We start from the raw sequence: 23,515 nt of genomic DNA on the forward strand, positions 1-23,515 counted from the left end.
GTAGAGGCGCAGCTCCAAAAAATATTGTGCTGGCTGAAGCTTGACCAAAAGGAAAAAAGTTTAGAGTGGGCTTTGGCACAAATTGCCGTCTAGTCGGAGATTGAGAACACGAAAGAATGAGAGTGAGCGAGTAGCTGGAGCTATAATAGGCACGGAGCAATGCGATACGACAGGGACCAAGAATAAGAAGACACATACATTGCGCCAGCTTTCAACTAAACGTTTTATTTGATCGCACGGGTTATTTATACAATGAGAGGTGATGTAAAATAAAACCGAGGAGAGAAACATATAAAGATACAGTAAAGAACCCACACGTATGGTTAATGTAATCACATTGCACCTGGTCATTTCAAGGCGATAGTTTTAGAAACGTTATTTATTTATCCGATAAGGTCAATAACAGAAACCTCACACGTTTTTTCTCTCGTTTTCTAGATTTCACACGCTTCAACAATCTCACGTGTCGTTCTGCCTTGGGCCTTAGAATGGTCGTGTTGTTGTAGAGTGGGACACAGCCACAGTCTCAGCACTGGATTCTGTTACGACTTTGCACCGCTACCACCACCATTACGACTTTGAGGTGGACCCGTAGCGCTCGTCACCCGTTTCGTGACAGAGCGTTGGTAGCGAAGACTCCGAGTCAGGCCTCGGTGAGAATAACGAAAGGGATTTTATACACTATATACAGGTCATTATACAGGGCAAGATCGGATCGGCACTGGGGCCGAGAGCTCACAGCAAACGCGACTGTTCCCGCACGGCGACGTCCGGCGTGATTGCAACGCGTGACACATCTCACTCCAGTCGAGAGCGGCACTCAGCTCTCGGTGGGTCGGTGGATCCGGTTTTCCAGGCGGTGGCGTCCGGCCTTATAATGCCCCGAGAAACCATTGTCACTAAAACGGCCCAATACAAAGCCAGCACTCGACGGTCGTCCGAGAGGTCCAATCAGCGACCACGCTGGCCACCCGGTTCAAAGTTGGGGCGCGCGGTGACCTCCAGGCAAAAGGAGGTACGGCGCCGGGCTGTCTGGCACTTGGTTGCACGTTTGGGCATGTCGCTCGCCGATGCTTCTCCGCAGGACACCGCTGCCTGACGGCTCAGCGTCTTGACTTGTCAAGGGAGAATTAGGGCGCTGTGCCTTTCGGCGCAGCCCCGGCTTTGTCCAAAGGGCGTTCGCAGGATAAATTCTGCATCTTGTAGATTCGGAATCCGGGCTTGTGGTAATGGCACAACAATTCCTAGATGGCCTGCACCGCTTTTTCGACGTTGTACTGGTGTTCCTTAACTTTCTGGTTAAGGCACCGACCTGTTTTACCTAAGTACGCGTGCTTAAATGACAAAGATGTAGAATATACACCACCTTGAATGGAATTTACGTGTTTTCCACGTGGTTTTATGACGCTACCAGGTCTATCTCTCCGCTCCGCACTAAAGGAGTACTGACACAAAAATTTCCCATCTTGGTTTTACCGCTGCAGTGAGTAGCTAATTACCCAGTAATCACGGCACGAAACATCATTTGCTGCAGAGCACGACATGTAATTACTTGGCGTCTTGTTTGTAGCGACCAGTCCAAGTTTCGGTTTCAGAGAGCAACAAGCTGGTCAAAGAAAGAATGTAAAAACAACTGGGCACGTGATCGCACAAAACTGTGACGTACGCACGCCAGCGTGCTCGCCGTAGAGACTAAAGACGTCAATGCCTGTACGGTTCAGAAGCTCATCATCAAAACCAACAACGCTATTGGGCTCATCAGATTGGATTGGATTGGAGACAACTTTATTTATGCCTGCAGTTGGGCGCGCGCGCGCCCCGACGAGGGCCTACGTCAGGAAGAATTGCCAATAGACACAGGGGTCTCAAGGAACATAATCTCATCAAACTCATACACGCGTTCGTCACCTGTCACTTCGCATACGTTGCGGCAATGCTCAATTGGACACGATTCGAAAGAGACAGACTGAATGCCCAAATCAGAAAGGTCACCAAGCAAGCCCTCGGCATTCCAACCAGCACCAGCAACGAGAAGCTGGGGTTCCTGGGCATGCACAACACCCTGGACGAAATTGCCGAAGCCCAGCAGTGCGCCCAGCTTGCTAGTCTTTCGACGACGCCTCCGGGGCGCACGATCTCAGAGAAGCTAGGCTTTGCTCAAGGAGACACAGAAAAAGACTTTGCGGACCTCCCACGGGACATCCCCGCCAAGATCACGGTCCGCCCTATACCCAGAAATGTACACCCCGAAAACAACACAACAGGGGCAGACGACAAGCGAGAGGACAATTCCTTCTTAACCAAGCCTTGGCGAACCGTGAACGCTGAGCTTTTGTAGACGCGGCGGCATACGCGGGAAACAAAGCTTTCGTAGTGGCGGTTGTGGACGGCCGCGGATCCACAAGATATGCAGCCACGGTAATTGCAAGGAAGCCTGAACAGGCCGAACAGGTTGCGATCGCTGTTGCGCTCACCGACGACAATCTTTCCCATATCTACAGCGACTCCATAGCCGCTATCAGAGTTTTCCAAAAGTGCATGGTCTGCGCACTGGCTCTCAGAATTGTTTCAAAGAAAGATATTAAGAACCACTTCATATACTGGTTCCCAGCACACTTAGGACCAAAGATCGGCGACGTCCCCAAGCTTAACGAGGCGGCACACGAGGCTGCGCGCGCGCTTACAGACCGCGCGGCTTCACCCAACCACTCGGAGAATAAGGACGCGCCCACTACATACAATGAAATCACTAAACACAACTATCTACAACGCAGACAGTATAGCACGCAACACGCAGCACGCTCACTCGAGCTCAAGCGGTTACACTCAGAATGCTACAAACAGACACATGCCCCACGCAAAACAGATTACACCATTACATGCCTGAGCTCTACGAGAAGTCTTATTGCACCAATTGCAATACATCCCTTAACGTATGTCATTTACTCTGGCCGTACTCGCAAGCTCACATAAACTCCGAACCGGACAAGCGCAAGTTTGAAAAAGCAATCCGGAGCGAAGAACTCGCTCCCCAACTCTGGGCCGTCCAGCAGGTCCACGACGCCGCCAGGAAATTCAACCTCCCGGTTCCGTCGTGGGAGACGCCCACTCCATGAGAGCCCAAAGCTCTCGTGGCCTGCAGGACCTGAATAAAGTTGATTTCCTTCCTTCCTCGCCAGCACGCGAGCTTCGTGTTGAGGATGATGATGATAGCAACCTTATTGTACTGCCGGATAAGGAAGCCCCTACTACCCGTCCCCGGCACACAGGCCTTGGGGACGCGGTTGCTAGTTCGTCCGCTACGTCTGCACGTGCTTTGCGATGTCCTCGCCATCATCATCGTTCTCGTTTTCGTCCTCCAGCGGCGACTATTTCCTGCAGGCGGGAGTTGCCGCAGTATTAGGGAGAGGAGGAATGAACGTTTATTGCGTGAAACAGCGAGAAAGTGTTCTTTCTTCGCCCTAGGTGGGCGGCTCTCTTAGTCCAGAAAGCCGTTGGCTAATGCCGCAGCCCGGGCCCGGTCCACCAGACTTCACTGATCTTCCAGGCTCTGTGCCCTTAACATTGCCTCCCACGTTTCTTCGATGTCTTGTAGCGGTTCAGGGGCATCATCTTGAGTGTTGTTCTCGCGGTGTGGGCACACCAGCACCATGTGTTGTAGGGTGTCTGGTAACTCACAATATCGGCATAGGTATGAGAATTCGGTGGGGTGCATTCGGTGCATGATAATTCCATGGACATAAGTATTCGCTTGTAGTCTGCGGAGGGCGGTGGCTTCTTCCTTGCTTAATTTTGGATGTGGTAGAGGATATTGTCTTCTTTCCAGTCGGTAATGTTGCAATGTTACGGCGTAATTGATGGTAATGTCCTCCACCCTCGTCGCTTTCCGGAGACCATGTGGCACGAAATCCCGGTTGGTATGCTCTCGGGCGACAGCATGTGCTGCTTCGTTTCCTGCCAGAAGTTCATGGCCTTGGGTCCATACGACGTAGGTTTCGGGCAGTTCTTGACGTCTTGTTATTTCTTTCAGAATCTTCATTGCTGCGGCAGAAATTCGGCCTTTTCGTAGGTTTCTACATGCCGTTTGCGAATCGCTCAAGATGATTGCTGTGTCTTTGCATGTGGCGATGCCGAGGACGATGGCCACTTCCTCCGCCGTTTCTGGATTTCTGGCCGGTATGGTGGCAGCGATTAGCTCTTTCCCTTGGTTGTTGGTCACGGTAATTGCGTATGCTCTTCTACCTGGGTATTTTGCCGCATCTGTATATCTCGTGTTGGGGTCCTTTGAGTATTTCTTGCTCAGCGCTCTGACTCTTGCTTGTCTTCTGTCTTTGTGGTATGTTGCATGCATGTTGCGAGGTATTGGAGCGACTGAGATAGAGTCACGAAGAAGTGGCGGCAATCGGGCTTTCGCATCTGAGTCTGCTATGAAGTTTTCGCTGTATGCGAGTTTGCGAAGTACTGCTCTGCCTGTTTGAGTATTAGGGCGACATAGAGATTCCTGTTTGTGGAAGGAAAAATTGGGGTAAAGTGCAGCGCAGTAACTGTCTCTCAGTTAGGGACACCTCAACCGCGCTGCACAAGTGGGAGAGGGAACTAAAAGAGGGGTGAAAGAGATGCGGCGGCGGCGGCCCGAACAGCGCGCGTGGGCAAGTTGGCGGCCTTCGCTTATGTGGCGCGGTGACGCGCCTAGTCGTGATGAAGCAGTGCTTCCTGCGCGGCGAGAGCCGTATCACACATTTGACGTACGTTGCTATCGATAGCTGGGCATTGGACGAGCAGGGCATGGAGTGCAGCAGCGAGAGCGGCTATTAGCGCGTCTCTGGAGTCGCCGTTCAGAGCGGTCTGAGGGCCGCGTGACGGCTCAGCTGCGGCTGTCTGGGTGCTGCGGCCACGCAGGGCGTCACTGTTAGATCGGCCTTGCGGGGAGCGAGCAGACGTAGACGGAGCGGCTGTACGCGGCTCGGTCGGTGCGGCGCCGGCTAGCTCAAGCGCTTTTTTTTGCGCGAAAGGGGCCGCTGAGACGATGACAGCAACACGGTCGCCTTTCTCTCGCGCTGCCACTCGGGACAGCTCAGTTCGGTCGACGGGTGACGGCCGCCGCAATTAATGCAGCGGGGCTTCTCTGCGGGGCAGTCTCCTGTAGCATGCGACTCACCACAGTGGAGGCAGCGGGCGTCGCGGAAGCAGGTGGCGCCGGCGTGGCCGAAAACGCCGCAGCGGTCGCATTGAAGTGGTCGGGGCAGACGAGCACGTACGGCGCGCAGCTGTTTGAAGAGCCGCACGTTTGTCGGCACGACGCTCCCGACGAAGGTGACGGTGACGCTCGCGCCACTCCGTGAACATGAAAGCACTGCGACGGGGGCCTCAAGGTTTTCTCGAACCGTGCGGGCGTCGAAAGAAGTGTCGACCCCATGGGTGACACCCACACTGGAGTTGCTGTGTAGCGCCTTGGGGCGCACCGCCACGTCGCCGACGTCGCACACTTCGAGGAGGGGCGCCAAGTCGGCACCGCGCGCCACGTCAGCAGCCACCACATTCCGGCGGAAGTTCACGCGAACGCGTCTCCCGCCTGGCACAGAGGAGAGCTGGGCAGCAATACCATCCCGTGAGAGTGCGAGGAAAGTGGCTTTGCGCCCGATGGGACGGCAAAGAACCGTGACGGTTGTATCGCGAGCGACACCGTCGTCAACGGGTGGGGTGTGCGGCTCGAAGTCGACGAACCGTCGGTAACGGCGTCTCCTTCCTGCGGCTTGTTTGGGCTGTACCGCTGCCGGCTGGCAGGCTTGGGCGTCCTCGGCGGCCGCGAGCAGTAGCGGAGAGTTTTGCAGGATGAGCTCCCCTGTTCCCTCAGCAACTGGGGCAGGGGTGGGCGCTCTCGGCCGGCTCTCGTTGGACGAGGGGCCGTCAGCTGGATCGTCGTCGTCGACGGGAGCGGACACCGCCGCCGAGCGCGAGCCCTCCTCCGCCGCAGGTGCTGTGGGCTCGGTGTTGGTGAGCGGGGGCGACAAGCAGGCCGCCGGCGACAAAAACGATGGGCAATCCAGCCGGACAGGACTTGCCTTGGGCGAGGTGGTCGCATCCGTGCGGGAGGACGTAGTGTCGGCACCAATCATGCTAGCGGTTGGCAAGATAAAAGTGCCGGCAATCTCGTTGATGTAGCCTGTCGACGGGCAGTTGCCACCGTCGTCGGTGGAGGCAGCGGAAGTGGGGGCCTCCTCGGTGGGGTCCGTTGAAGCGGACGGTGCGGCGTGGTGGCCGCTGGCAGTCGTCTTCGGCGCATCGAAATGAAATGCGCGGAAGGGAGTGTTCACAGCAGGTGGGGCGCGTGCGGATGGAGTCGCACTCCCTTGCGTAGGCGGGCATTATGGCGTGGAGCTCGTCGAGTCAGCCGACAGTGCTCGTAGCGAACGTGCTTTCAGCCCGCGCTTCCATCGCAAGGCGGGAGGCGATCTGCCGGTACGTGGTAGCTGTCCACGAGGGTGGTGCTGCAGGGCTCGTCGGTAATCCGAGCCGTCGTTGAAGCCAGGAAATGGCTTCTTCGGCCTCTTCCTCTGCTGCTTCTTCGGAGGGTCACCCATAAGAGATGGGGCCTCCGTGCGGTAGCGTGGCTCAGTAGATCGTGCCAGCTGCCGTGCGAGCCCTGAAAAGTGCTGCGCTCATGAGCGCGGTCGAAGGCGGAGACGTGCGCGCGCGAGATGGCGGGCGAGCCGTAGTCGTCGGAGCGAGGGGCGATGCGACCGCTCCCTTCGAGTGTCCGGGAACGTCTCCGTATTAGACGTGGGTAACCACTTTTGATTGGATCCACTACAAAGCAGCGACTCGTAAAGTGCAGCCAGCGACAGCTATCAATATGCGTACGCACTGCTACAAGTAGTACAAACCATTCGTCGAGGGCGCTTTGTGAATGAAGCATATTCCGGAGGAGGACACAAGGCTGGCTAAAGTTGCCACGGCATCAGGCTTGGGGGTCCGTAGTCTTGGTGGAAGATCATTGGACAGCCCTGAGCTCGGCGGGTATTGTTAATACCAGGCACGCTCGAAATGAGCAAATCTGGCTGCGATTCAACGGGGTCCTTTCTAAGCGTTGTTGCGATGCCTGTTTCTCGGACCTCGACCAGCGTTAGTATTGGGTAGCATGGTGTTGCCGGCGGGCTGCAGGCGTACGATAGGCCATGGCGACCAGGCAAGGACGAGACGATTTCTAATGCGGAACTTGCTCTGTTTATTCATTGGTTGATGAAGGATCAGAAGAAGAGAATGAATGAATTGAAAAAGTACACTGCGGGGCCCCTTAAATAGGCTCACTAAAATCGTAGGCGGGATCTTGCTCACGTCAACGTCACGTGACATGCGCTGAGTCTGGTCGGATATGGGCGGCTGATGCTTTCTCCCAGGTGACGTTGCACGATCGAGCTTGCCTCCTCTGGCGGCAACCCGCGGGCCCTGTTTGTTTCGCGGAAAGGGTCTCCCCTAGAGTCGGACAGTTCTCGGAAAGGGTGCCCCCCTGGAGTCGCACACACAAAGGAGCCTGTCATCACTGCGGGGCGCCTGCCAGACCGGCAACCACTCGATACAACCATAGCAAATTGGGAATCCATCCTTCGTTTCGATTAGGCATGGTCTTTGAGCATCCTTTTTGTCCGGGGTGTTACAGACCAACCGTAACAGCGTCCAGCGCCGCACACGAACTCGGACCACTTCTGCCGCTCATCGACGCCAACGGTAGCGAACCAGCAAGCCAGGCGAGCTGGCGATCGCTAGGAAACGGCATAGGCCTAGCTCGTTGGCCGTCGGATCCGAGGCCGACGGCACATGCGATCCGTTCGCAGCTCGTAATAAAGCACCTATATTCGTCAACACAATCGTCATCGGTACATTTATCTCGCTTATAAGTGACAATACAATTAGTTTTCCCCGACGTAGTTGGTAGCGATGAGAAAACAAGTTAGCCAGGCGAGTCACTTCGCACAGATGATTTCTACGGCGGCTGCGCTGACCGCTTGCGAGTCGAAATCACGCCAATGATTTACTATTTCGTGCAACGTTTTATGACATGCAAACGTTCGAGGTCACTCCAGTAAGAGGTATTTCGTGTCGGAAACAAATTTCAGCTGATTTTACGCGCTGCCGTCCGCGGCGAAAAAAAGAACATCGGGGCTATCTGAGCGGGGAGAAACTTGCTCGCAGGGCTCGCTCCTATGGCAGCGCAAACTCGTGACGGTGTGTTTTCTGGCTTGTTTACATTCCTTCCCTAATATCGATGTCGCGAGGTGCTACGTTTTGCCGTTGGCTGCGCGCACTTTAATATTTACTTCAAATATGTTCTAAGCTATATTCGCCGATTATATGTGCACGTGTACCACTACCACGTGACAATATATTGCAGACGATGTCTGTGTGCCCACATAAATCGATCTCACACGTTAACTCGACTTCGAATTTGTGTATCAGTACTCCTTTAACCTTTTTGCAAAGACCTTGCAACCGTTCGGGAACGGAAAAAATTACGACTACTCCGGACTTTCTCTCTATACTTAGCCGATTATGAGAAATGGTGTATGTGTATGGAAATACGGCCACCAATTTTTGCTTTAGTACTGTTGGTCCCCTCCCAGAAGTTTGCCTTACACATCGTACTCACACTTTAGCTACGGTGGTCAAGAGGCTCAGAGGATAGCCTGACTTACTTAGACGTTTAGCTTGGACCCACAAGCTTATTTCAAGCTTATGCTGACAAGAAATTCGTCCGTGAATTTTGCAAATACGAACTTATCACGGCGCGTTTTACCATTTTCGAGTGGACAGAAGTGAGCGGATGTGCGTACAGGCTTATTGCATCTACGTTTGTAGCACTATAGCACGCACCTCCTAACGAGAAATGCAACGCTAAGTCTAAAAATCTTATTAAGTTGTCTTTAAGCACTTCATGCGTCAGTGCTGGAGGAAGTACGTCCGAACTGAACATGGCTAGTGTTTATGAAACCACCGAGTCATAATTGTTAGCTTCGTTTTTGCTCACAATTAAATAGTCGTCTACGAATCTAAACATTGCAACAACATCCCTGTGATTCACATGCTCGTCAAGGGCTTGGTAACGCTTTACTAGAAATATATCACTCCAGCATGGAACAATGTTCCTACTCCACGTCGCATAAGTCGAGTTGATATAAAAGAAATGGAGCTCAATGAACTGCTCACATGATACCCCGGCAGTATTTTCGAATTAAACCACCTTCATTCTAACAATGCCTTCGGCTACACATGACATTAATTCGGTCTGAGGAAGGGAATAATAAAGATCTTTTAAAGTCAATAGAAAATTGGGAAAGGTTTTTATTCTGCTTGTCTGAAAAAATTGAGCACTTGTTCCGACTTATTTACCAAAAATAGAGCATTGACTGGTAACAACTTCGGATACCTTTGCATGAACAATGCTAAGCATTTCTGTCAGATTTCATTCTCTGAGATGATGACTTGGAAGGGACAATCCCATTTATGAGTTGTCGCTGAGAATAATACTTCTAATTCCCTATTCTTGATCAACTGGGCCCGGCCTTCCAGATTAAACCTATTGCACAGCTTTGTTGTGTTACACCTTACTTTTTCCAGCGAAATTTCATCATTGGTATCAACGACAGCCTCCGATTCCTTCCCTTGATATGTCAATTTATGCATAACCGTGAAACCTACCTTTTTATCGGCCGGTAACAGAGTGAGCGACTTGTCCTTCAAATGCTTATCTGTACGAGTTAAGACGAGGAGGAGGAATAAACTTTATTTGTAAAAATGTGCTGACGGTGGAGCTGTCCGAGGTGGGCGGCGTCCATAGTCCAGGATGCCGAGGACCTGAGCCAACAGCTTGGCCGTGTTCCCCAGACAGTGCTGGTCTTCAGGGCTGGTCTTCAGATGCTCGACGGTTGGTCCGGTTTTGTGTGGTCCTCACACCTTCACTCATCAGCTCATCCTCACACGCTTTCACTCATACGGAGCCTCACGGTGACGGCGACGGCAGAAATGCGCCTGGAGTGCCCATATAGTAATTGCTATCGCAACAGTATGCACTTAAGACGACGCGATCAAATGCATGTTGCTGACTCTTGTATGGAGTAATTCACACTATTTTCTTGTATTCTGCTTAATTGCATAATTAGTCAAGCTTACTTAACCTAGGAAAAACCAAGATGTGTGCACTGAAAGATAAGCAGGGTAATATCATCAGAAATCTCGAAGGTATAATAAAAGCAGCGGAATAATTCTATACTGACCTTTACAGTACCTAGAGGACTCAAGAGCACTCTATTATAAAAAATTATGAACAGTATACAGAAACACATCCCATAACTTGAGAGGAGGTCAGAAGGGCCTTGCAAGGCATTAAACGGGGGTAAGCGGCAGGTGAGGATGGAGTAACAGTCGACTTAATCAAAGATGGAAGAGACATAATGCTAGAAAAACAGGCGGCTCTCTATACGAAGTGTCTATCAACTGCAAGGGTCCCAGAAAACTGGAAGAATACAAACATTATACTAATCCACAATGAGGTGACGTTAAATAACTGAAAAATTATGGGTCCATTAGCTTACTCCCAGCATCATATAAAATATTTAGCAAAATAATCTCCAACACAATAAGGACAACATTGGACTTTAGTCAACCAAGGGAACAGGCTGGCATCAGGAAAGGATACTCTACAATGGATCACATCGATATCATTAATCAGGTTATCGCGAAATCCGGAGAGTACAATAAGCCTCTCTATGTGGCTTCCATAGGTTACGAAAAAGCATTTCATTCAGTAGAGATACCAGCAGTCATAGAGGCAATGCGTAATCAAGGAGTACAGACCGCTTACGTAAACAACCTGGATAATATCTACAGAGATTCCACAGCCACCTTAATTCTACGCAAGAAAAGTAGGAAAATACCAATAAAGAAAGGGGTCAGAGAAGGAGACACAATCTCTCCAATGCTATTCACTGCGTGCTTGGAAGAAGTATTCAAGCTATTAAACTAGGAAGGTTTAGGAGTAAGGGTCGACGGCGAATACCTCAGACACCTTCGGTTGGCCGATGACATTGTTCTATTCAGCAACACTGCGGACGAGTTACAACAAATGAGTGAGGACCTTAACAGGGATAGTGTAAGAGTGAGGCTGAAGATTAACATGCAGAAGACAAAGATAATGATAAATAACTGGGCAAGGAAACAAGAGTTCAAGATCGCAAGTCGGCCTCTAGAGTCTGTGAAGGAGTATTTTTACCTAGGTCATCTAATCACCGGGAACCCTCACGATGAGAAGGAAATTCAGTGAAGAATGACAATGGGTTGGATCGCATACGGCAGACATCGTGAGCTCCTGACTGGGAGCTTACCGTTATTATTGAAAAGGAAAGTATACAATCAGTGCTTTTTACCGGTGCTGACATATGGCGCTGAGAGTTGGAGACTGACAAAGAAGCTTGAGAACAAGTTAAAGACCGCGCAGAAAGCGATGGAACGAGGGATGCTAGGCATAACTTGAAGAGACAGGAAGAGAGCGGTTTGGATCAGAGATGATAATCTAATGGACATTAAGAAAAAGAAATGGCGCTGGGCAGGTCATGTAATGCGCAGATTAGATAACCGTTGGATCATTAGGGTGACAGAATGGGTACCAAGAGAAGGGAAGCGCAGTAGATGAGGGCAGAAGACTAGGTGGTGCGACGAAATTAGAAAATTTGCGCGTGCTAGTTGGAATCGGTTCGTGCAGGACAGGGTTAATTGGAGATCGCAGGGAGAGGCCTTGGCCCTGCAGTGGACATAAATAGGCTGATGATGACGACGACAACGATGACGATGATGATATTTAACCAACTTCGGAAGCAACAAAGTTAGGCAAAAAATTACTATTAGAAAGTTGCAGAGCGATCCGTTGTTGTATATGTTCCGCGTGCAAACGAACATAGCATTTAGCCGGGTGTGTTGCCCTGCACCTGCTGATCGCTATCACGAACAGCTCATCGGTGGCGTAAATCGAACAGCCAACGGCTGCGTCGCTGCCCTGCCGCCTCTTAAGCGGCAGCACACACTGCTAGATGTTATGCTCATTTGTACGAGAACGTTTGGAAGCGCTGCAATCACGACGCGCAAGCGGGCAAGTCCCGTGGCATTTTTTTTTATGTGGGCATCTGAAATAAGCGGGAAAACACTAATAATACCTAACAGATAGAAAGTTACAGTTTAATCGGACGTTTTGCAAAGCGCTCTAGATCGTTCTACTTAGAATTCCTGGCTAAATTTTGTTGCTTGGGAAGTTTGTTAATTAATCTTGACCAATTATGCAATTAGGCTGAACAGAAAAAATTGTGCGTCTTACTCCGTACAATAAGTAGTCAGCAACATATATTTGTTCGCGTCCTCTTAGCGTGCATCGTCATATATTTGAATTCTGGCTAAACTTAGCTGGGGAAACCCTCTGTATTCGAGATATTTCATACGGTTTCCGCTTAAAGGAAAAAAAAAACACTGATAGTTTATCTCGCTTTTTCTTCATGGTGTGAGTGTGTCGAGGTCATTTTACAGGTTAATGCTTTCTTCATTGTTTTCAGGTTTACCAGCTGTTCGCCATATCAGCCAACCAACAACAAAAAACCACTGCGAAGATGACGTCGGCGGGTGCGACCATTACTGTTACTTCGATGGAAAAACCACACGCTGCTTCTGCAAACGAGGCTATACGGTCAATGGGACAAAGTGCATAGGTAATAATTCGCAATTTCATATTCAGTGTAACAAATGATAAGATTTGGGCATCGATCGGCATGTTTGTTTCGGCACCTTGTGCGAAACTTCAGTTTATTTTCACACAACATTATTTATTACACAACGCTTTTCTCGGGAATGTTCATAATAACCGCGAGTTTAAGTTGAGTCACATTATATTGACCCTGTGACTTCTGTAAAAATACCGACTCATATTTCATTTTACATATTTTGGAGAAGCTTTCTAAAATAATGGCACGTAAGCAGGTGTCACAATTATCACCGGATTTAAGCACAAGTTCACAACCAGGCAACCGTTTAATCGCTCAGAAGGAGTTATTCGTTCATATTGTATAATTGGGTGCAACGAATGCACAAGGCTATTTCATTTTGTGAAGTTCTTGTAATATTTTTGCGTTTTATGATATCCGGCGTCTGAGTGCATTTTCATAAAACTCTCATCCTGTGTGGAAGTGTAACGTAGGCTGTTTACACTGGCTCGGTACAGATCATACATGACACGAGTGGGCGACGAGGTGTCAGCCGAGCAAGAGGATGTCTAAGATGATTATCTGGAAAGGCTAGCAGATGCTCAAGTTTACCGTGGTAGACTTGGTGCCGTTGATTACCGAAGCTGTGCTTCGTTTACATCTCCATAATGCTGGCTGTGCAGTCAAATTTGATCGGTTTAAGATCAGCGTAATTGACAAGGGCATTGTGCAAAAAAATCCAGACTCCACGCACTGTGGGAAGCGATGTAAGCGAAGCTTTGTCTGCTATTTCCATTCACTGACGTTATTTGGCGCTGACATAGTGACGGCATACGACAGTCGTGACGGGATGTGAAATGTTACCTTGCCTGCTCCGCTTGTTGCACCGCTCAACGCGTTATGCGAGCCTTCGCCTTGTCGGCACTAATTGCACGCTTCGGCGCCATTCTGGGTCGTAGCGTTGTAGCTCAGAAAACTATCTCCTCTCTCTCTCTCTTTTTCTCTCTCTCCCTCTTTCTCTCTCTCTCTCTCTACTCCTTCGCTAACACTCTCCCCACCCCCTTCCACTGTCGTTGGTGTTTCGGGTGGGCATGGAGACAAGCGCCGCAGCTCCTGCACAGCATTTGTGAAGCGTCATGCCTAATTAGGCGTCCAGGGCATCGTGCAGACGCGACGCGGCGTAAATCTTGACAGGAGCTTCCCTGGTCGTCTTTCCTTTGTGCCACACTCCTGTCACATACTAACGCGATAGCGCTAAGGGTCTCGTATCGCAGTAAAGCCGGTGTCAACGCCGCGGACGTCGCTTCGCGAATAATAATTCTCAACCACAACCACGCAGGTCCTCCACGTGGCGCATACTTTGTCTTACATTCTTTACAAAGCTAGTCCTCAGGAAATTGAGAATGACAGCTTATAAACAAATCTCATCAAACAATACACCGACAGCGCATGCCTTTCATGTTTTAAAGCTAAAGCTTTACTGGCTGCGAACTTACGATTTCGCCTTGGCGGTGCTCCGAGGAGGCACATGACGTCACAACGCCCGCCTCGCCGCTGATATTTATCTCTCTCTCTCTCTCCCGCTCCGTAGTCACTACTGCGCATGCGCCACTAGTAGCACCGAGGCACAGGTGTTCCGCCGCTGCGCAGCGCCGCGCCTTACCGCGCCCGCCGTTTGGTACGATGTCAGCCGCGTTCCTCGTCGTCGTGCTCGCCTCCGCTCGCTTCGCCAGCTGCGTCGCATTACTGATAACATGTGGGAGGATTGAAATGGAAAGCTCGCGTGCACCTCAACCACAGCTGAGGTGGCGGTATGGACGGCGACAATCTGATAGGCAGGAGGAGGCTTGGAATCGACATCGGAACGAGATGAAGAGGAAAGGAATCGCCCAGGAAACAAAAGAACAGCGCACCGAACGACTGGCTGAATGCCGCAACATAGCTAGTAACCAGACTAACTTGGACTTGCAATCAAGATTAACCAAGGCTAATCATGCTATGCCTTAACTTTCGCTACCTATATCCTGGCATAGCCGAGCTAAGCAACTGCCAATTTTTTGTGACGTGGCCACGTCTCGACCACGTCCCGACACGGCCGGCCTTAGTGGCGTGCGTCTCAACTACGTCCTGACGTGTGCGGCGTTAGCGGCGTGCCGGACAACAGCAGACGCAGCAGTGCGAAAGTCGAAGGAAGGGACAAATAAAGCTGCGCTGTAATACAACACAGCCTGCAGAGCTGCCAAAAAATGTGTCGTATATATGGATCTCTACTTTTGCCGTAGGATAGATGCGTGAAAAAAAAATGGCTGTGGCTTAGCTAAGGTTAAGCCCAGGATGCGAAGCATACTAGCCTTTATTTTAGTTGTTGAACCACTGTTTAGCCTGGTGAACTGCTGTTGCTTGGCTATATTTGTTTCGGCTAGACGAAGAAACAACTCATGCGTTACTCTGCTTCGCCTTCAAGAGTGGAACGCGACAGCATTCCCGTCGACCCGCCAAGGGGTGTAAGACAATGGGCTACGGCGCAGTGACTACGCGCCCCGCATCGGACGCGGTGAGCGTCGAGCAACGCAGCGTTCGGCGCGACAACGAAATGTGCGCCTGAGCAAGCGACGCACGCCTGAGCCTTAGAAACAGCTCGTTTCTAAGGCAACACCGCATTCACTAGAGGCGCTTTTGTACCGCTTTGCAGCATCGTACTCGTGGCTCAGTGGTAGCGTCTCCGTCACACACTCCGGAGACCCTGGTTCGATTCCCACCCAGCCCATCTTGCAAGAGTTGAGCCAAAGCCAGCTAGAAAATCAGTCTCTGTAGCAAGCCGCAACCTTCGCTTCTCATTCCAACGAGCAGCTCTGTCTCCAGGAGGCATCTCACCTCGTGAGTGTCTAGCCGAGGCAAGCGCAGCTGCTTATATACCTCCGCGACGCCGCGAGCGACGCCGCGAGTTGGAGCCCCGTTTCTCCTCTGTCGTGACGTCACGGTGTCACGTGGTATTGAAGGCGACACCGCCGCGCCTGAGGAGCTGGGTTGAGCTCTCGTAATATGCTTCGCATAAAAGCACTGACTACCGCAAGGTCAAGCTGCGGTCCAACTAGACCAACTACAAGAACGCTTCACTCGTCGTCGCATTCTTACCCAGAGCATCCTTAGCGTTCGCCTCGAAAACGTGGTCGAAGAACACACAGCCAGACGAAATGAGAGCGTGCGAGTGCTCGAACGTTCGCATGCGAATTGAAGAATTGTTAGTTTTTCTACGAGTCAGAAATTGTGCATTCGTAATTTTCGAATAACATTTTCTCTTGAAAATCCGACTCATACGACTATTGGGCGCTAAAAGACGGGAACTTCTGTGAGAAGGGTCGCGGCTTAGTGACAGCTTCCGGGGCCTGCTGTGAAGGCTAGCCTGTTGTTCTATAGTTGAAGATGCGCGCTTCTGTTGCAAGAGGACAACAGACCCGGAGTTCCGCAACACGGTCATGCACATTATAATTTTTTTGCACGATGACTTGGAATGATCTAGCATATGACAGCGTTGTTTAAGACTGCCTGGAATGAACAAAGTGCCTGCCCAGTCCGCCCAGTCCAATTTTTTTCGTTTCGCGACAGCGAAGTCTGCCATTGCCTAGCGCAACGAAGTGTCAATAACTATGTCGGTAGGTTTGTAGCTGCGCATTGTACCGACGCAGTAATTTCATTTGTGCGCGATAAGCTAGCGAATAGCAATGATGGATACAAGGGAAAAAAAACTCGAAGAAGACGCGGGAAAGAATGCGGTTGCAATTCCACACGCTCGCCGTGCCTCACGCAGATTCAGGTTGTTACCTTCTTCAACTTTGATTGAAGTAAATGCGGTGTTCTTTAAAATGAAATCGTCAAGACGTAGTTCACGCTGATTCAAGGCAACTCTTGGAATCTATGTGAAGCGGTCAATCAAATCCTCTCAATTTCTGCATTCCGTTCCTTCGTCTCTGGCGCCATGGTGGCGCACCCGTGCTGCCACGCGCGTCCGGTCTCGAGCTGGCGCGAGGTCCGTGCCGTCGGGCTCGTGCGGTTGGGTCAGACCGCAGTTCGATCCAGCCACAGAGGGCGAGTCTTTTTTAACTGTGACGTGACGAGTTGTCCACGCCCCATTTCAAAGGGGATGCCGATAAATCATTATCACCATGGGTAACTCACAATGTAGTGGTGGTGGTGGGGGTAACAACTTTATTAACAATCCGGCAAATTCGTGGCCTGGGCCTAGGCCGCCCCCGAGGAGGTCCGGAGATCCTGTCTCCTCGCCGCCTCACGGGCTTGCTGGATGGCCCATAGTTGATTTTCGAGGTTTGAGCTGCGCAACGCGGCCGTCCATCGCGCCGCAGCTTCATCTGGGGAAACTGCATTTTCTTCGCATATAACGTCACATTCCCAGAGAATGTGTCTAAGAGTTGCGTGAGCCCTGCTGCATAGCTTGCAGTTATCATCTGAGTACACGTCCGGATATATCCTCCTGAGATGGACGGGGTTGGGGAAGGTCTTTGTTTGTAGCTGCCGCCAGTCTACCGCTTGGGCCCTGTCGAGTTTGGTGTATAGGGGGCGGATAAACCCGCCTTGAGTTTTGATAAAATTTTGTAATATCACAGTTGTTTAATTATTTTATTTATTACATGCCTGCATCGCCCATGCGGGCATTACAGCCGGGGGATTTCATTTAAAGGAAGAAACAAGTGATGACTTACATAAAGCGCGATAAAACGCATCACTGTTTGCAATATTAACAACGTCACTGAAAGAGGATTACATTCCCTTATTGATCGAACAAAAAAAGAATACCTAAAGGCGTCACCCCTGAAAGGAAACTCGCGGACTTTCAGTGCATGGTCGCGTCTCAACAATGTATAAGATGGCGACCTAATGTATCTTTCTCTCTCAGCCGCTGTTTATGAATAATAAACAGCGTGAAAAAATTTCAACCTGAGATTTTTTTGCCGGTCTTTTAATGCCTTCCACGACAAGTTAATGTTACTTTCTGCGATACTTAATTTTCTACCATACTTATTAAGAACAAACATAGCTGCTGTATTCTGCATTCTTTCAAGCTGTTCCGCGAGATCAGCCGTGTACGGATCCCAACAAATACAACCGTAATAAAGTAAACTACGAACATAGGTGAAATACAAGTGCTCTTTTAGTTTATCCGGTAACTGACTGAAGTTACGGCGCAGGAATCCCAATGACCCTATCGTCTCATCCTTAATATTGACACGTGTACTTATCTTTATCGGGCAACCACGTTTCGCCGCTTAACAACTGTAATCGCAGAGCGAGGGACGCGCCTGCATGTATCCGACGTTTCTGGAAAGTTATCGACGCTTCTATCCGCGTGTCTGTTGTCGCCGAACCTTGTGTTATCAGATTTAATCGCGTGACACGAATGGTGTAGAACTTTGTGGAAGACACGCGGGTCCCATCAGTTAATCTGGAACATTCGACTGATCTATAAAAGCCGACGCGCTTGACCCGCTGATCAGTTTTTCGACGATCGCCGAGCGTGTTCGCCGCTATCGTTGTGCTATAAGTGTAGCCTGTTTTGTGGGCACAGGTTCGCCCAATAAAGGTTAGATTTGTCGTTCACAGTATTGCTACTGTGTTATTCAACGTCATCACCACGTGACAATATGCGTAATGTGCCTGTTCCACGTTAAGTCAGATTCCTAAATTCCTAAATATTTGTATTCGTCAAGCTTCTTTAATGCCATGTTACTCAAGGTATAAGTGCATGACTGAAATGCGCTGTTTCTTGAAAAGGTGACGTGAACACATTTTTGAACATTTAGTGACGTTTCCCACGTATTGCGCAATGTTCCTGTAATATCTAAATAAATCTGTTATGATGAAATGTCACTTACGTTACCTCTGACGCTATAACTGACCCAGTCATCCACAAACATCCTAAATGAAATCGTAAGGTCCCTTTCAATATCATTAATAAGGAGCAAAAATAAAAAGGGACCCGAAACTGATCCCTGAGGAACACTTGAGGTCACTGGAACATATACAGAAGAAACACCGTTCATCACCACAGACTGCTGTCTTGCAGGAAGCTATTCGGCAACCCAAGCTATGACACTGTTTCCCAATTTGTAGGCCCTAAGTTTCGAGACTAGAAGATCATGTGCAGACCATCGAAGGTTTTTTTTAAATATAGAAATATGCAGTCTATTATTTTGGTTTTGTCTTTTACCGAGGTCAGATCATGAAAAAATTCTACTAACTGTGTAAACAATGAAAAACCCCTCACGCTGACTAGAGCTTATAATATTGTGCTTAACTATATGCCACATGATTGAAGTATAAATTATGTGTTCCATTAACTTGCATGTGATACTTGTTAAAGACACCAGTCTGTAGTTCTCAACGGCACTTCTCGATCCGCCTTTGTGAATAGGTACAACCCGTGCCAGCTTCCAATCAGGCGGTAAACAAGACTCAGACAAACACTTTGTAAATAACTGAGAAAAGCAAAAACAATATTCCAGAACAGTTTTTAAGAATGACTGCCGAAATGTCATTAGGCTCACAAGCTTTTGCCGGCTTCATCTCCTGCAATGATTTATGCAAACTTTCTACACCAAACATAACCTCAGGCATCTGATTAATTTCCATTTGGAAGATCACTGTAACAGTGCGAGAACGCTTTAGTCTAAACAGTGAGAAGAAAAAAATTGCTAAAAAAGTTTCGCTCTGTCTTCATCAGCATCAATGATGAGTTCAGAGCCCTTTAGGGGGGGGGGGGACAGAATAGTTTTCGTTACCGTTACACCTAATAATCTCCAGAACTCTTTGGAATCATTGAGCAACTTCACACCAACGTTTCCAAAATAAGTGTGCTTGGCCTGTTCCGCAAGACCCTGAAAGCTTCTTTTCAAACATATCAGCTCTAAACAATTATTCTGGGACTTCGCTCTCCGAAACTAGAGATAAACTCTCCTAATTTTTTGTATTAGTGTGCGCAGCTGATAATTAAACCAAGGCTTATTGTGCGACCGTTTAGATGAGATACCTAACATGAGTAGGAACAAATGTATCGCGCAATTCAAAAAGCTTGTTTTTAAACAGCTTCCATAACTCTCCAATGCTCAATTCATCACGTAATGCATCAAAAGTAGGAAAATATGACTCAAACGTCGAAATTATAGCACCAAAATCAGCCCCCTTATACACGTAAATCTTTCTGTGTTCCTTTTTCGGCACGGACACATATTGAACGTTTATATCAGTAGTAAAACACAATGGTCACTGATGCCGGGAAGTACATTCACATTCGTTTTAATGTTTGGAACATTACATAAGAGCAAACCAAGTATATGACCTATGCCGTCGTTCCGTGATGCATCACGAATGTACTGTTGAAACGTAAATCACAGACGAGAGAGATCCCAAAATGCACAATACAAATGGCCAGTGACCGACGCTACAGGGTCATCACACGACCAGTCTATATGCGGAAGATTAAGATATCCCCCTAGTATTAGGATATCGTTTTCAAGCGAATCAAGGAAAGCAGACAGCCGAATAAACTCGTCGCACGATGATGATCCGGAAAGGCCGGTAATATGGTCCAATAACTAGACTTTTCCCATTGGATAGCCTCACTTTGCAAAAAAACAGGCTCAGGATCAGCTGTAGAACCTTCGAGAGGCCCACACGATAAACTTGAGCTAACATGAATAAATACCCCTTCCCCTCTTGATCCTCAATCGCGTCTGGAACAATGATAGCCATCTGGAAAAACTTCAGAATTCAAGACGCTCGAGTCCAACCATGACTAGGTGCCATTAACTATTGATGGCGCAACTGATCTAACAAGTATACGGAAAGAATGGACTTCCATTTCTTATGCTCCTGCAGCTTATCACCAAAACACCGAGCATTTCTTTTGTCTTAGTAAGTGGTGGTGGTCACATCTACTTCACTTTGTTGGTCACGCTATCAATATGATAGTGTTTGTTGTCCATGTACAAGGTATCAAACTTCAGTACTGCTTTTTTACCTTCTTGCCTATACTGTTTTGCGAAATTGCATGAACGATTTCTCTTATCCCTCACCACGCGTGAAAAATGTTCCGAAATGCTATATAGCTCGTGTCCTTTAACCTGCGTGCATTATTTAACACTTGTTGGCGTTCTTTGAAAGAGGACAACTTCACTATAATTGGGTGGGGCTTATCTGCGCGAATGGTTCCTATCCGGTGAACGCGCTCAATTCCAACAGCATTGAGTTCCAGTTTCGTGCGACGCAGGTTTGAGACAAGTTCGCGTGATTTAGTCGCGTTCTCGCCAGTATCGCTATCTTCAAAACCATAAAAAAGTGGATTGTCCCGCCTTTGACTATTCTCAATATCGTCAATTTTTGAACCAAAAGCCGACAATGTCGCCTGATTTTTATGCTGCTGTGCCTCGACGTTATCCAATGTAGAACGAATGTCTCCTACACCTGTGATTGTTTCTTCTAATCACACAATACGAGCCTTCCGTCCTTCTATTTCAACAGAACTTGTTCTCCATTCTGACAGCTTTTTCAATATTGTGTTTTGACCTTAAAGTATTCGTTCAAACTGTGCAGTATCGGACCCTGGGTTCGGCTCTATGTCGCCTCCGCACAACAGCAAAACCAGTAAATTGAAAGCGGAACGCCTCCAAACAACAAACTGATGTCTTACGAGTGCCCTGCGCGACTATAAAGAAATACACTGCTTTGAACACAAGAAAAACAGAGTTTGGGGTGGAACCGGCAAAGCAATGCAAACATTCATCGAATAATAGTGCCTGTGACTATAGCACCGCGAATGCTATTACCCGCACGCGTCAAATATAATTGAGTTCTCTTTTAAATAGCAACAATGAGGTCGTGTTTACTTCGTCTAGCATCGCGATTTCTTGATTTGTATTCTAGGTCTTACGAAGGCTGTGGTATTGTAATCGCGAATAACCTGGCTCGTAGCATGTTGCTTCGCATGTTTTAGTAATCAAGTGAGGGTGACAGAATTTGTCTGAAGCCGGCGCAGCGTTCTCTGCTGTATCGTGAATCATCATTTAGTACAAAAGTAAATTACGAAATAAAATAGAAAGCCCGCTTCGACGAAGATAACCAGACAGCATTACGAGTAACGTTAGCATTTGTGATTATAGTACTAGATTATTTAGAAATCAGTATAGCTCGGAGACCTTGTGAACGCCTAAGGAATGACAGTACGCTACAAATTGCGGTGAAATTATTTATTTATTTCCTCACAGGTCTCTTGCTGAGACATCACATGAGGGAGGGGGGGGAGGGTTAGTGACAAAGAAAGATACTACAAAGTACAAAGCGATATTTTTAACGAGCCGCTTGAATGTAACGGGGTCGATGATAGTGGCAACTTCGGCGGGCAGGGCATTCCAGTCTCGTGTTGTGCGCAGAAAAAACGATTTCTGAAAAGTCACGGTATGGGCTTGTGGGGGTTATACAATGTTAGAATGACTGGTGCGGGGAATGCAATGTGCTTTCTTTATGTACGGGTTGTCAAAAGGCAAACAATGGAAAAATTTATAAAAAAGGTTAAGACGTGCTATTCGAGGGCGTGAGGCTAGAGAGGGTGAGTTTATTTGGGGTTTTAGTGCTGAGATGCTTGAATTGTACGATTAAGTTGACAGAATAAATCGTATCGTGCGGTTGTGAGCCGACTCGAGGACGGTAATAAGATTATTGTGGTGGGGGTCAAAAATAGCATCGGTATACTCCAGCTTGGCCGCACAAAGGTTTGAAAAGCAAGTTGTTTAATAGAGGGAGGAATGAGGAAAAGGTTACGGAGTAGATAACCTAGACTACGATTAGCAGAACTTACTATGTGGTTAACATGACAGGTCCAAGTTAAATCGCGCGAGATATACATACTAAGATATTTGAATGAATCAGTTCTTGAAATATGCATGTTATTGATGCTGTAGTTAGGCTCTTCGTAATTACGACGACGATGAATAGACATTAACATGGTTTTAGCTAAATTTATTGACATGAACCAAGTGTTACACCAGTTTTGTATGCGCGATAGGTCATTTTCTAACGCCAAATGGTCAGTGGGGTTAGCAACTGCTCGATAAACCACACAATCATCTGCGAAGAGACGGATATGAGAAGTATTGCAGGGCTGGTCATTGATGTACATTAAGAAAAGGAGGGGTACATTGAGGTACCCTTCTAATGGGTACCTTGACGTACGCCTGAAAGCACGGGTATTAAGGATGAAGAGTGTGAGTCAGCGTATACGAACTGCTGACGGTTGGTTAAAAACCGTCCAATTCAGCTTAGAACACAATGATAAATTTTATGACGGGATAGCTTTATTAAGAGACGACCGTGGGGGTCCTTATCGAACTGTTTTTCAAAATCCAAAAATATTGTGTCAGTCGGGATGTTGCGATGTAGGTTTAAATATAAGTCGTGCAAGAAAAGAGCAAGCAATAATAATAAAGCACCAATGTTTAAGAAGCAAATACGTTTTGTTCTTTTTGTCTGTTGTGCTTGCAATAGTGTCTTTATGTGTTGTTGTCAAATAAAACATGACTGAAATGAGAAAAATTTGATAAATAATGATGGTTCGAACATCTAGCTCCGGCTTCACTGACTCCTCACTTTTTTTGTCCTTATAGTTTATTCAACTATCTACCGCGAGAATCGCCTTTAGAGTTGTCATTCGTAGGTACACCATTACCTAATCAGTTTCGAAGCTCGAACACATTCTAGCTCGTGTACTTGGGAAG

The 23,515-nt window shown here is 48.4% G+C and overlaps 1 protein-coding gene across 9 annotated transcripts in view; it reads left to right on the forward strand.

The window, feature by feature from the left end:
- LOC139057176 (signal peptide, CUB and EGF-like domain-containing protein 2) overlaps positions 1-23,515 on the forward strand; it is a 208,132-nt gene that overhangs the window by 13,901 nt on the left and 170,716 nt on the right. For all 9 annotated transcript variants that reach the window (XR_011512612.1, XM_070534976.1, XM_070534974.1 and 6 more), the window contains exon 3: positions 12,591-12,743. Coding sequence is in view for 8 of the 9 variants with exons in the window: in XM_070534976.1 (XP_070391077.1) it covers positions 12,591-12,743 (153 nt within the window). In the remaining variant the exon portion in view is untranslated. The remainder of the gene's footprint in view (positions 1-12,590; positions 12,744-23,515) is intronic.

The sequence above is a fragment of the Dermacentor albipictus genome, chromosome 3, assembly GCF_038994185.2.
Source record: "Dermacentor albipictus isolate Rhodes 1998 colony chromosome 3, USDA_Dalb.pri_finalv2, whole genome shotgun sequence".
In the NCBI taxonomy this organism is placed as follows: Eukaryota; Metazoa; Arthropoda; class Arachnida; order Ixodida; family Ixodidae; genus Dermacentor; species Dermacentor albipictus.